We start from the raw sequence: 14,477 nt of genomic DNA on the forward strand, positions 1-14,477 counted from the left end.
TTTTTTATTTATACAAATTGATTTTTATATTTAAAAACAATTTTTACAAATAAATGAATAGAAGAAATTCGTAATAGCCCATATATATTTGATGGGCTTGGCGAATTTATGAAACCATTCTTGGTTGTTTTTCTTTTATAGAGACATCCTTGAATGTTTTATGTTTCACTTTCGATATGAGACAAACTCATTCTTAGTTGTTTCTCTTTTATAGAGACAACCTTGAATGTTTTATATTCCACTTTCGATGTGAGATTTTAATTATGTCTTTTTCTATTTTTTTTAAATTATGCCATTTTTATTTTTTAAGATTTTAATTATGTCTTTTTCTATTTTTTTGAATTTTAAGTTGTAATATTATTTTAATTTTAACGAAGTGTATTTTTTAATTGAATTTGTTAGAAAAAAATAAAAAAAATGAAATTGAATGAATAGTAATTTAAGGGACGGTTAAGTGACGGTTAAGGACGGAGGGTTGTAGGTTCCGTTCCTTAGTTAAGCGATGGAGTAAAAAAGTACAGTGGAGTCCGCAAATAGTGTTTTAAGGGACGGTATAGTGATAGCGTCGTGGACGTGGATGGCCTATATGCAAGTGAATCCTCAAAAATTACGATTTTTTCCTTTCTTTGACCCACTGCGATAAAACTCTATGCACTGTGGGATTTGTGTGATGAAGTCCTCTATCCTATCCTCATGTTTAGTTCTGTTTCTAGCAGTTTTTGTTTTTTGTAATATTGCCATAATTTTTCAACAGAACTTGACGAGGCGTGCAAAATAAATATGCAAAAATCTCCTACGAGGATAGAGAGACTTGTTGTGTCCATTAAAAACTGATTGAAAATTATTGTTATTTTAGGCCTCTTTTTGTACAAAATCCAAAATATACATCGAATGAATTGCATAAAACCACACAAACTATGAGTCGATGAGAGAAAAGTTAAAGACAAAGATAAATGAAGAAACAAAGGTCATTGTTCAATCAAGACATAAATAAAGTCATCGAATGAATTGTAGCTTTGACAAAGAATGAAATGAGATAAAATAAACACTGCCCTTAAGACTTACAAACAGACTGTAGCAAATGTCCTCCGTTATTTGGTTACACTAATGTGTATTGTCAAATTTATAATTATTCAAAAGCACAACATTACTAGTAATAAACACTGTAGTAGTTATAGTGTTTTGATTTCACTCTTGGCGTGAATACGTATAAAACTAGCAACACACTTGCTTTTTCAAAATACGTGGCAAATTATGGTGAAAAACTTAAGCAAGCAAGAAAATTTTCGGATCTCTGGTGCGGACAAGACCGGACAAGGGGGCGTATGGTCCACGTCAACATAGACAACACGGCAGTGTAACCGCCGATCTCTCCACGTGGCATAATCTGACGAGGCTGCGGTACTAACGTTGAAACTCGGCCGACAGAGTGACGATGGCCCACGTGCGATGAGCAGCCCATGGGGCCCACTAAAGCTCTTTATGTCAAGTCAGCTCACAACTGAGAGTTTTGGACTGATGAGTGAATTCAGAGGGATTCTCGTACCCCTTTCGTTTTTAGACTTTCTCTTTCTCTTTCTCTTTATTTTGTAGGAGTACTATTATTATATTTTCTGATTTTTATGTTTCACTTTTTTTTGGTGGAGTATTATTGTGAAGGTCGGAAAGTTTATGAAAACGACAACCTAGCATTATAGGGACTAGCAAATATGTATACGCTTACTTTATGGAGTAGTAAAAAAATTATTGGAGTTGAGAATTGTTGGTTTAAGATTTGGTCCAGCTTGTTTTTTTGTTGGGGTGAAGTCATTTCGAGGGATATTGGGTTCTAAAATAGTGATTTGATTAACTTTTTTAGGATTATAAAAGTTGTGTAAGGAATTTGGTATTAATGTTTTTAATTATGACTTAATGTTAAAGTACCCTTGTAACAGACAAAATGTAATTGATCCTTTTCCATATGAAAGTTGAATATAAAATCAAGTTTTGGTGCTATATGATTCCAATGCCAAGAGGAGAGAAATCAAAGAAATCTTAATTTCTTAACAACTTAACTTATTATCCAAATCAAAACATATTAGTAAAAATAGTTTTTCATGTGGTTTATACGAGACCCAGAAGCCTAATTAATGAAAAAGAAAATAGCAATTGAAATGAAATTTGAAAAGCGGTAAAATGTTAATTTTGTCATTCAAGTGATCTGCGATGGTGAAAATCTATAATGCATCAGTACTACTTGTCCGATGTGTTCTGAATTTGATTCCTCAGTTGTTCAGCAAGTCCCATTTGAATGTCAATTCATTTTTCAGATTAATTTGTTGGCTACAATTATACTATCATTGTTATAAACTGTATATAGGAGTATTCAATGTAGGAATATTACATCCAAATCTCAGCACAAATGAAAATAAGGCCTGCTGCAGGTTGCTGGATTATCCATTAAAAAGACGGAATGGAATGGACTAAATATGTTAGTGCATGTGCACCTTGTTATAAATAAGCTAATCTTAATGTGTACTATGTAAATATTTCACTAAGATCATGATGTTGGAATTAATTAATCAATTATTCAACCATAAGTGAATTATAGATCGGGTTACCATTAACGACACAAACAAACAGGCAAATATATAAGAAATTTTTTTTGATAATGCAAATCAAATCACACTCACTAAGTGTGTGGGACAGCTGCAATTACAAATAGAGAGAATACAATGTTGAAAAAAAAGATTATGATTTGACATTATATTTTCGTTGGCTTAATAAAAAATTTAAAAATTACAGGGAAAAAAGTTTTGTAATTGAGTTACTACTAGATATTTAAGAAATAATAAGAACCATTTATTTTTTTATCTTATCAATAATATGCAACTGAACTTAAATAAATGATTTGAGAGAGTGGTTTCTTGAAGTTGAAGTATTAATTTCTCTTCTTACAGTTAGGGTTTATTAAAAACCCTAATTATTTTTCCTTTTACCATTTACGAATTCATCTTTGTGCAGTTAAACACATCAAAATTTGTGTTTGCGTGATCACGAGATAAAGTCGTAATTTTGGAAATTGAAAATAAAGTCCGTTTGAACCATATTCATCTTGTGACATGATCATGTATAATGTATTTCAAACTCGCATAAAATGCATGCACTTGTGATATAATCATAGTGCGTACAATTAATATTATGATGGCATAAACAAAATAGATATAATTTCGAATAAATATAAAATTTGAAGAATCATAACATTTGAGAATATAAGTATAATTGTGGCATTTTGTGATGGATAACTATTTTTGTATAGTACTGTATGACAAAATATAGAGGTATATAACAAAGTTTACTTTTTTTTCACATGTAACAAATATATACACAAACGTTATTAAATTTGAAGTATCATAAATGTAACTAAGTTTATGACACTATTCATGGTGTCATATACAACTCTGTCTACGAACATTACATACCTAGTTGAAATGAAATCTCCATTTCAACAATTAAATCATTAGTACTTATCTTGCTTTATTGTTTATTCCGAAATTGTGGGCACCAATTAAATAATAAAGGGCGGATGTGGCTCACGGACGATACACACATTTTTACTTTGTTTAAAGCTGAGCTGAACCAATCATTTAGAATAAAACTTATAAACTAATCCAATTTGTATTTAGAGATTGATAATACCAGCTAGCTAGCTTCTATAGTATTAGTATTACAATTAGGATAGCTAGCTACCCAGCTACCCTAATTTTAGTTATGCATGGATAAAATAAACTTGATCAAAAGCACATTCATACTTTATCACAATGAATATAGGTACATTAGGATTAGGATGAAGCTAGATTTCTAATGCAAAATAAAGATAATGGATATGGGATGAAAATTTGCATGGATAAAATTGCTGAAAAATTCTAATCAAAAGATTTTAATAGTGTCCAAATTGTATATTATAAAATGCAAAATCTAAGGCAGCAAACATGCCTCCACGGCTCCACCAAATCACAATAAAAAATGTCATACTATTACGATTTGATAATATAAGTATCGTTTTAATACGATTATCATTAGCTAGTTTACTTTATGTAACACGTTCGGAGTTTATGCATGCAAACATCATACTACTATTTTGAGTTGATCTTCAAATTCTAACATATTACTCGTTATAGAGTTGAATTATATTCATCATACTGTTTCAATTTTTGTTATGTCAGCAGCAAAATTTATGTACTATCATAAGATTGAAGCGTACTTACATCATAGGTAGTATATAATTAACCAGTTTAAACATCTACAATGAGCTAATTACAGTATTAGGGCTCTCTAAAATATAGGTAAAATAATATCATGGGTAAAATTTTAGACTATACCATAACTACAATTATAGAAAGTAACATACTCACCCATATCTATTAAACTTAATAACAATAGATTGTCACATGTAGAACTTAGACTGACATGTATTATACGAAGCGCAATTGAGTAAACTGAAATAAAAAACTCCTTATGTCATTAATTTAAAGCATCATTACTGTTTTTAATTTGATAATTAGCAAATAGTTAATCCGGTTTTCTCACCTCTTAATATTGTAATTGAACCGACAGCCTTTCATATATATGGATGAATTAACAGCCACGAGTTGAATAAAATAGAATTTCCTTATCAGAAAAACATGCATAACTTGTTGATATATACAGTCAGTTCACTGCTAATAAATAGTGTATGTATTGTTCCACAACATTATGAAAGTCATCAACCTGCAGAAAGCATTTCAGGTTTATATTTTTAAACATTTCATAGTAAAACGGACCAAATTAGTTAAGGTCCAACCAATTACTTAATCATGCACACAATGAAATCGAAGAACCTTAAATAGTGTCTGAAAATCACAACTGATAAATAATATTCTTCAGCTGAAATCATGGTACACAAATTTTTATCGAGCGTGGCAGTACTCGATATATAATTTATGGAGTATATTAGAAAAGCACAAGTTATTACTCGATAAGATGCCTTCATTTTGTCGTTTGAAAATGTTTGGTACTAAATGATGGTTTTGGTATAGATGGCTTCTAATTAAGCCATTAACCTGTCGAGATTGAACCTACATATATGTGTTTTTCTTGGATACCAACAAAATAAATTGATTTTTCCTTTTTTTCCATATATGGATACAATTTAATGAATACCTAACTAAATTTAACCGTTGAAGGAGTTCATGTGAGTCTACTCGGCTTATTAAATGCTATCTTCCCTTTGGGGTACATGTAAGAGTGATATGACACATTTGAATCTTGAAAAAAATGATAAGATCACTCGAATATTTATGAGCTTATAAATAAACTTGCACAAATGGACAAAACCACAAACTTATATTTAATCTTTTTTTTGTAATACTCATGTCCATGATCGCATGGATGATACAAAAATACTAAAAGAATATCTCAGACCCAAAAAACATCAACTTGAGTAAAAAGGGCAAGAATAGTGGCAGATCTAAATTATTTTGACATGAACAACACAAGTGACATTTATATATTGCAAAAGGAAACAAGTATATATAGAAAGGGATGATGATGACTCGTCCTAGAGCAAATGACAAGTTTTAGTGCTAGACAATGCTGACATATGATTCTCATCCTTTTCCCTTTCATATCTGGATGATTTGCCAACACCTATTAAAAAACCCTCAAAATCTTTCAAAAGGGACACCAAACATGATATGCAAAATCTCCAATTTTTGCTTGTCATGCAAAATCTCCAATTTTTGCTTGTCATAAATTGCTTTCACATAGGGAGTATATGATACACATTGCTTTCTCTCTCTCACATAGATTTTAGTACCTGCCACTATAGTGTAAGGGTATCCACTATGGAGTGGACGCGGCTACGGGCTGGCGGCGGGCGAGCTATAGTGGCAAGGTTGTCCGCCCCGGGGGTGGACGCGGCGGGCGTGGCGATGGGGGGCGGACGGGCGATCGCCGGGTGCGGGGCGAGGACGCGGCGGGGGCATAGCCGCGCCTATAGGTGCGGCGACCATAGTGGCGACATCCGCCGCGGCGCATGCGGCGCCAATTTCAATTTTTTTTTTGTTTTTTTCTCTACAAATATCACCCCCCACCACCTATTTTTCACCATTTTCACAAAATCCCTCCACTAACTCTCTACACAACCACTCTCTAAAAAATGCACCGAGGAGACGACGAATTACCTCGTATTCTAGTTATTTACACTGCGATTATTTAAATTACACTTGATTGAAACTAAAAATATTTAAAAATGAAAATTGATTATAAAATTTAGGGGCTATTGGAGGTGTCCACTATAGTGGCGGAAATAGAATTTTGGGGCTATAGACAACAAAATTGGGGCTATGGACAAAAACTGGGGCGGGGCTATTAGGCGTGTCCGCCTTATAGTGGACACTCTAAAGAACCTGCCATGTTTGAGGTTTCATTAAAACATGAATTACCAATCAATATTTTGTAACCATAAATAGAAACCTTCGATTTCATCATCAACTAATTAAACCCCATAAAATCTAACGAATGTTCATACTAAAAATAGCAGAATACAGCAAAAACAACAACAATCTTGTAGTAAGAATTAAGGATAGGGAAAAAAGTTAGGGTACCTTAAATAGATGATGCATCATTGACTTAAAACGATAGTAGATTTTAAAAGAAGGATGATCCCATGCAATAATATGCTAATCAAATCCCTCGGTCAGGGGGAGGCAACGAGGAGGGCTGTGGCGGGGGCCGCTTGCGCTTCTTCTTCTCGTAGCTGATCCCCCTGGCCTTGGACTGCGAGTCTCTTACCTCGCGGAGGTAGAGGCGGACAGCCCTGGCCGCAAAGGGATTGGCCTCGGGCTTGCCCCCGTTTTCCTCATAGGCGGCTCTGAGGCGGCCTATGAGGGCGTCAAGGCTGCCCCAGGCCTGGCGGAGGGGGCAGGGGCAGGGGGAGGGGGGGTTGGGGTGGCCGAAGAAGGGGCAGAGTTGCGTGTGGACTTTGGTCTTACCGAACTGGTCGAGGTAGCGGAGGAATTCGAGGACGTGTGCGCCGCTGCAGAGGCCGAGGGAGAGCGGCGGCCGGTGGTTGCGGAGGTACTGCCCGAACGTGTTCCAGTCGCGACGCTTCTGGTTCTCGTATCGGCTCAGGGTCGTGGCGGAGGACCCGGCTGCGGGGCCCATCATGGCGCCCGCGACGGATGAGGACGAGGAGGAGGACGAGGGCGAGGAGGAGGTGGTGGTGATGGTGAAGGTGTTGATTTCTCCGCTTGATGAGAGCATTTCTTGAGTGATCGGATCCATGATTTAGTGATCTTCTCTAGAGAGAGAGAGAGAGAGGGAGGGAGAGAGGATCTAAGCTAGGGTTGGAGAAATTAACCAACAGAGGAAATAGCAATGATTGAGCATGAAGGGAAGGAAATAGGGTTTGGGCATTTACCATAAATAAAGGGTAGGTGAAAATTGTATGGGAAATTGAGGTTGTAGACTGAAAAAGGAGAGGGGGTGATTTTTAAATTTTTTTTTTCTTTTTTCACTTTGTTTAACAGTGGGAAAAAACATTGACCTTAAAATCTCCTTTTTTGGCTGTTGTTTGTTCAATCCTAGAAAACTTAGCTTTTATGTGGCTGCAAGAAAAATGAAGGGATTGGGGGATTTACTTTTACTTTCCTAAAATGGAGGGAGGAGTAGCATGGTGTGAAATGTGATAGTGTTAGTGTGCTTTTACGAGAGAGTATTGGTAATTGGAAAATGGTAGTATAGGTTGTTGGGAAAGAGGGACCTAGTAGGGTTTTTGTGGATGTAAAAAGAGGTTGCAAGGTAGGGCAGGGAGATTATAGATAATATAATTAGATGCTCAAATTGGGACATAGAACCCCTTAATTACTCTATTCTTAATAAATTTTTAATAGTAGTGCAGTGGATTATGTTTATATTTATATATATGTTAATAAGGAGTAGTATTTAATGGTGTATAATATCATTAATAAACTAAGAGATCATATATGTAGAATTTTGAGTGAGTATTTGGTGTGTTTTTGTACACTGTGAGCTCTCATCAAATGTTTTATTACACATGCATATTTTATTTTTGTATATAGGACGTGGAATTGTATGGAATGTGCATTGCAAAACCACATACGTATATTTATAGTGTGAGTCTAAATGAAATGCAAATTCTAGAAACACTTTCTTTGATTTGACAACACCTTTATAAGTGACCACAATGTCTCAGTTAAGAGCATCTCCAGTGGGCGGACATCCCACTAGGACATCCCAAAAACACCTCACGCCACGTCATTAGGACTTCTCATCCCACTGCCACGTCACTAGGACATCCCCTGCACAATCCGCCATTCCCATCGCCCTTCCCACTAGGACATCCCGCAATAAAAAAAATCACAATAATTTAATTACGTAAAAACGGAAATATAATTTTGACACGGAATACGGGAAAGTAAAATACGGGCAAGAATACATATTCATAAAACATAAAAAAAAACATAGTTAGAAAAAAAGCAAAATACATAGTCATTCAAAAAAAGAAAAATACATAATCCAACATCCCCGGCTCACTCCGCGCTGTCCTCGTCGCCCGTGCCGCCCCCGTCGCCCGTGCCGTCACCTTCGCCCGTACCGCCCCCGTCGCCCGTGCCGCCCCCGTCGTCCCCTCCGCTAATCTCGGCGCCATCATCTCCAATGGGGGGCATCCCCAAATCGCGCCGACATCCATCGATGACATCCTTCAGCATCCTCTTGTACAGCGGATCGGTCGTGCTATGCCACCTATGCATGGTCCGGACCAAGCTTGTCGTTAACTGCGCGGGGGCGAGGCGGTCGATATCTTCTTGGGGAGCGGGGGCCTCCGATTCGACCTCGAACGACCCGCTACCGCTGCTGGTTCCCCTAGCCCTCCGCTGCGCAGCCTTTTGCCCAACCGGGCGACGACGACGGCGAGAGTCTGATTGCGGTAGCGGGGACACTTCGTCGGCTTCCGGGAGCTCGTGCGAACCAGCACTACTGCTGTATTCACCGGAAGCGTTGATCTTCGTCCGCTTCGCCCAGCCCGATTCGACTCCCCCACAAAACTTTGGGGAATCCTTCACCACGAGAAAGGCATCCCACTGGTCGAATTGTTTGAGTTTCAAGGCTCTGTCAGGGTACTGAGCAAAGGCACGGTTCCGGACATCCTCCTCGGACATACCGCTGCTTGCCTGGCGAAGGTTGTTTTGGTAGAGGCCAGCAAATCGACTAAGCTTAGGCCTCAACCGCTCCCACTGTTTCCGGCACTGTTCGGGAACGCGACGCTTCGCCCCAGCCGGTTTGTGTGTGTGGTAGGCTTCAGCGATCCGATGCCACAGTCTGTCAATATGCTGGTTGGCACCGACATAGGGATCCTCGACTATTGCAACCCAAGCCTTCGCAAGCGCGACGTTTTCCTACTGGCTCCAGATCGTCCTCTTTTCCGTCTCCTCCTCATCTGCCACCGTTCGTGAGGAAGACCCTGGGGCTTTCCCCTTGCCCTTGCCACGTCCCTTCCCCCTGCCCCCGCCCACATCATCGGGCGTCTGCCTGACTGGAGATATCCCCAACTCCTCAAAAGAGAAAGTATCTATGCCGGTGAACTGAGTATCCGGAACATAAGTGGAAGGGGTATCAGTAGACTGCGTATCCACAACCGGCCGATAGACATCGTCCGCAAGTGGTTCAGGGCCCCTGCCACCCCCTCCCACATGCATCATCCCCGGCATCATCCCCGGCATCATCCCCTGCATCATCCCACCCATCCCCATCATATTTGGGGTCATGCCCCCCATCCCCATCCCCGGCATCATCATATTTGGGGTCATGCCCCCCATCCCGGCTGCCCTGGGCATCATACCACCCATACCACCCATCTGTCCCATCCAATTGTACATATAAGGGGACATCATCCCACCCATTCCACCCATCTGTCCCATTGCCGGAACCGTTGTCGCATTTCCGCTGACGTTTCCCTCCAGGTCGATGGGAAACGCCGGAGTCTGCGACTCGCTCGTGGCCGGGGAGTTCCTATCGTTCTCCATTAAAAGTAGAAATGAAATTTGTAGTAAAAGAAGAGAGAAACTTGTTAACAACAAGTGGTGCAAATGAAATGAAGTTCAACGAGCCGTATATATAGAGTTTAAAAAAAAAAGAAATTTCGGACATCCGAGCGGGACGTCCGACCCTTGCCACAGTGGCGGACGTCCGCCCGCCCGTCGCAGGGACGTCCGAGGACACCCGACGTCCTCACGGGACGTCCGTATCCGACCCTAAACGCCACAATGGCGGACGTCCCGGTCGCCCGTCGCGACGTCCGACCGGATGTCCGACCGGACGTCCGCCATTGGAGATGCTCTAAGCCCAATTGATACAGTATATTCACTGTTTCCAATTAGTGATATAGGAGTACTGTGGCTTTATAATTTTTTATTTATGATTAACATAATTTACAATAAATAAATTCTATATCCATGAGATGCGCGTTGGTGTATTCATAATTATTTACGAAGGTCGTCCACCGTCAACATTAGTACTGAAGTAGCTAGGGGGTATTAATAATTGGTTTCCATGTGAATACCTAATGTAGTAAATGGTCCATATAATTTTTGCAGTAATATTTTTTTGGATACAAGTACTACATGTTATCAATTTTGAACTTACTCCCTTTTCGGCAATTAAATGAATTGTAAGTCAAAATTGGGTCCCTCTAAATGAAATAGAGGCCATTTATTTGAAAAGTCGACGTCCTGGACAATCTAAGTAGATAGAGATATAGTGGTCTTTTGTATGAAAGTGACTTGAGATTGTGATTCAATGAACTCGGAGTAGAATGAAAACCAATCAAGTAGAGCATTCTCACTCTAAAGTGTGGGTTTATTGAATTCAATGTATTTTTAATAATATACTATAATTTACTACTATATTAATAAATTTAATAATGACATTAAAAATCTTGGAACATATATAGTTTATTTGAATCGATATATCATAACCATCATGAAATCAACTACTACTATTTGGGAAGGAATAATGAACTTTTCTTTGTTATGGAATGTTCTAATTAAAAAAAATAGCGAGTAATAGAGTAGTTGTAGTATATAAACAATTTAGAATAAAAAACAAAAATGAAAAGCAATAACTGAACATAGAGATAAAAACTATTTATAATTGCTACGGAAGAAAAGCAGCAGAATTACGAGGAAAGAGTTGGTGATATCAACCAACCTCATCCACAGAGGTGTGGTTTCATGCATAATAATTTCAACTTAATGAAAAAGTTTCAAACAACAGTCATAAAACACGCATGATATAGCGCCTATCAACTAGCTAAGAAAATTGTAAGAAAGAATAGACTACCAAGACAAAGCACGCAAAAAAGGAACGAAAATACACAAAGGATCAAATAACTACCAAAGCAATAAACATAAATTCGACTGTAAACAACTGAATTATAACCCTGAACTACGCCAGTCCGTAATATTTGAGAATTTAAATGTCCTACATTGCTCTATTGGCCAACTACAAAAAGTTCAAAGCACAAATGATTTAGCCAATTTATAAAGTTCAAGGCATCACCATACATGAGGGCATGTCAATGAGATTTAACTAGGCTCATAAACTATTGTTGTGGTATCATCACACCGTCGATTCATCTTTCTTCAACGCTAGTGGTTGACCTTATCGAGCTATGATACAAATCGCATTAGTTACAGACAAGTCGTTGATGACAAGATATACGAGGAGCAATATAATGAGGAACACATAAACTAAAGGTTGTTAGGATAAATATTGAAAATCATGTTGTAGGTGCCATTAGGCAGTGGCGGGGTAGATCAATATCCGGGGCGCGTCAGAAGGGACGAGGCAGCTAGGGTTTGGGTCGGCTTCTGCCGCGCCTTCGTATCTTTTAAAATTCATTTTGATTAAGTACAAATTAAATTCACACTTATACGAGCAAATCGACAATCCGTCATTCGACACTCTATTGTAATTGTTCTGGTTCGGCAACATGTCCAACACAAACAAATCGAATTAGATGCACCAAATTGCATGCCATTATCAACTCTAACGATGATGTTGATAATTTAGAAAAAGAAATTAATGTGAAGAAACTGATAGTAAGATAGATTCGAATTAATTTTAAGTTCTTGGGGGGCCTCTATTATTCTTGTTTCCACTTTGATTAACCAAAGCACGTGCTCATGTTTTAATAAACAATTTATGTGAAAGTTTAAACAATCATCTGAGGTAATTGAAAAGAATAATTTTTGAGGCAATTTAGTACTAATAAGTATTTAAAAGATAAGACATTTTTACTTTTTGGTGCCACTTTCGCGCATCATGTAATTAAAATTAATTTGCGAGGTAATTTATTGCTGTATTTAAAAGTACAATTTAAGAATATTTACTATTGTTTTACCTCCTACCATTATTAATACTAGTAGTGTTGTTGTAATAGATTGAGATAGATAAGTAATTTGATGTGTTTATTACTACATAATTTAATATAGAATCCTACCACATAATCTTTGACACATGTCGATATGATCACTCAAATAAACCTACCCCTACCACCTAAAATTCATTTTCCACACATTATTAAACTATATTCAATGTAATCGGAAATAAAATACTGACACATTTTCGTACTATTATTCATCAATTCAAATATATGCTAATTTCAAACATATAGTAGTATTATGTTTAGCCATAATGTAGTAGAAAATGATGGTTTAGATTATGCTTTTACATATGAAGTATTCTTAATGAAATAAGGCCATCCACAATAGGAATAGCCCAACAATAGCCCAGCCATAGCCTAGTCACTGCCACATCATCAGCACTAAAAATCCTCCTGCCACATCATAAATAGCCCTGCCACATCATAAATAGCCCAGCCACATCACTAATAACAATTATATAAAATGACATAATTAACAATCACACAATATACGGAATTTAATTTACGAGACATATACGGGAAAAGTTTAATAATACTATTAAAATTTTAAAAAGTACAATAATTTAAAAAAAGTACATTAATTTTAAAAAAAAATACATTAATAAAAAAGAGTGACAATTCACTCCTCGTCTCCGTCGTCGTCGCCTCCGTCGCTGTCGCCTCCGTCGCCACCATCGCCGCCGCCACCATCGCCGTCGCCTCCGCCGCCTACGCCGCTGCCGCCGCCACCGGTCTCCCTCTGTATAGCCTCCAACTCGTCCTGCAGGCTCATGAGCAAGGTTTGAAGCACGCTCTTCTCCACGGGATCCGTCGCCACCCGCCATTCGGCCATCGTCTTGATCAACTGAGCGCGCGTTTGGGCGCGAGCGAAGAATTTGAGCTCCTGGGTGGATTGGCCAAGGGGGGATGCCGACTGGACCTCCTGGGAAGCCCCGGCGTTTCCTCTCGCCGCCTGCTGAGCGCGCTTGCGCCCAATCGGGCGAGGTCGGCCACCGACCGAACGCGGCGTGGGGAACTCCTGCGTCGTCTCGGGGAGGTCGTGGGAACCTCCGCTGCTGCCGCTGTAATCGCCGGTGTAGTTCAGTCATTGCTTCTTCGGCCAACCAGAGTCGACGCCTACTCGGAACTTCTCGGACTCGCTCAGTACAAGATAGCAGTTCCAGTAGGTGAAGTCCTTGTATAAACCCTTCAGTGGGAAGGCTTTCTCCGCTATTCTCCTGCAGTCATCCTCCGTTTGGCCACTGCTCATCATGCGGAGTGCGTTGGTGTACAAACCCGAAAATCGGGAGACCGCCGCCCTGATTCGGTTCCAGCCCTTCCGGGACCTCCCCTCCGGGCAAAATCTCTGGTAGGCTGCTGCTATCTTGCCCCACATGTTGACGATCCTTTGCTCGTTCGAAACGAGAGGATCGTCGCAAACACTCACCCACGCCTTGCTGAGCGCGACGTTCTCGTCGTCCGTCCACCTCCTCCGTACCTCCTCCTCACCCGGCTGCGACGACTCGCCGACCTTCTGCTTGCCCTTCTTCTTTGGGGCGCCACGCCCCGGCACTGCCCCCCCTTGAACTAGAGTCTCCGGAGCTCCGAGAGTATCAAACCCCAACTCATCTAAGGAGAAACTATCAAACCCCAAGGGTGTTTGGGTCGATGTGTGCGAAGACCCAGTCGAAAAATCAAAACTAGGGTGATAGACATCCCCCGCCGTCGCCGGGGACCCCCCCCCCGGAGTCCCCTGTGTAGCCGGTACGACCCCCGGAGTCCCCTGTGTAGCCGGTACGACCCCCGGAGTCCACTGTGTCGCCGGTACGACCCCCGGAGTCCACTGTGTCGCCGGTGCTCCCCCGGGCATCATCTGCATCCCGGGTACCCACCCCGGTGTCGGCGGAAACCCCCCCGGCGGACTCCCCCCCATTGGGGCCCCGGGCATCATCTGCTGCCACGGGTACATGTTGTAGTACCCGGGCACCTGACCCTATCCACTTCCCACAGG

General features: G+C 40.0%; 1 protein-coding gene across 1 annotated transcript; it reads right to left on the minus strand.

The window, feature by feature from the left end:
• Positions 1-6,501: 6,501 nt before the first annotated feature.
• On the minus strand, positions 6,502-7,703 carry LOC121809740 (protein LIGHT-DEPENDENT SHORT HYPOCOTYLS 4-like). The gene has a single exon (XM_042210513.1). The coding sequence runs from the start codon at positions 7,303-7,305 to the stop codon at positions 6,706-6,708; it is 600 nt and encodes a 199-aa protein (XP_042066447.1). The 5' UTR covers positions 7,306-7,703; the 3' UTR covers positions 6,502-6,705.
• Between the last annotated feature and the right edge of the window lie 6,774 nt (positions 7,704-14,477).

This window comes from Salvia splendens, chromosome 6 (assembly GCF_004379255.2).
Source record: "Salvia splendens isolate huo1 chromosome 6, SspV2, whole genome shotgun sequence".
NCBI lineage: Eukaryota > Viridiplantae > Streptophyta > Magnoliopsida > Lamiales > Lamiaceae > Salvia > Salvia splendens.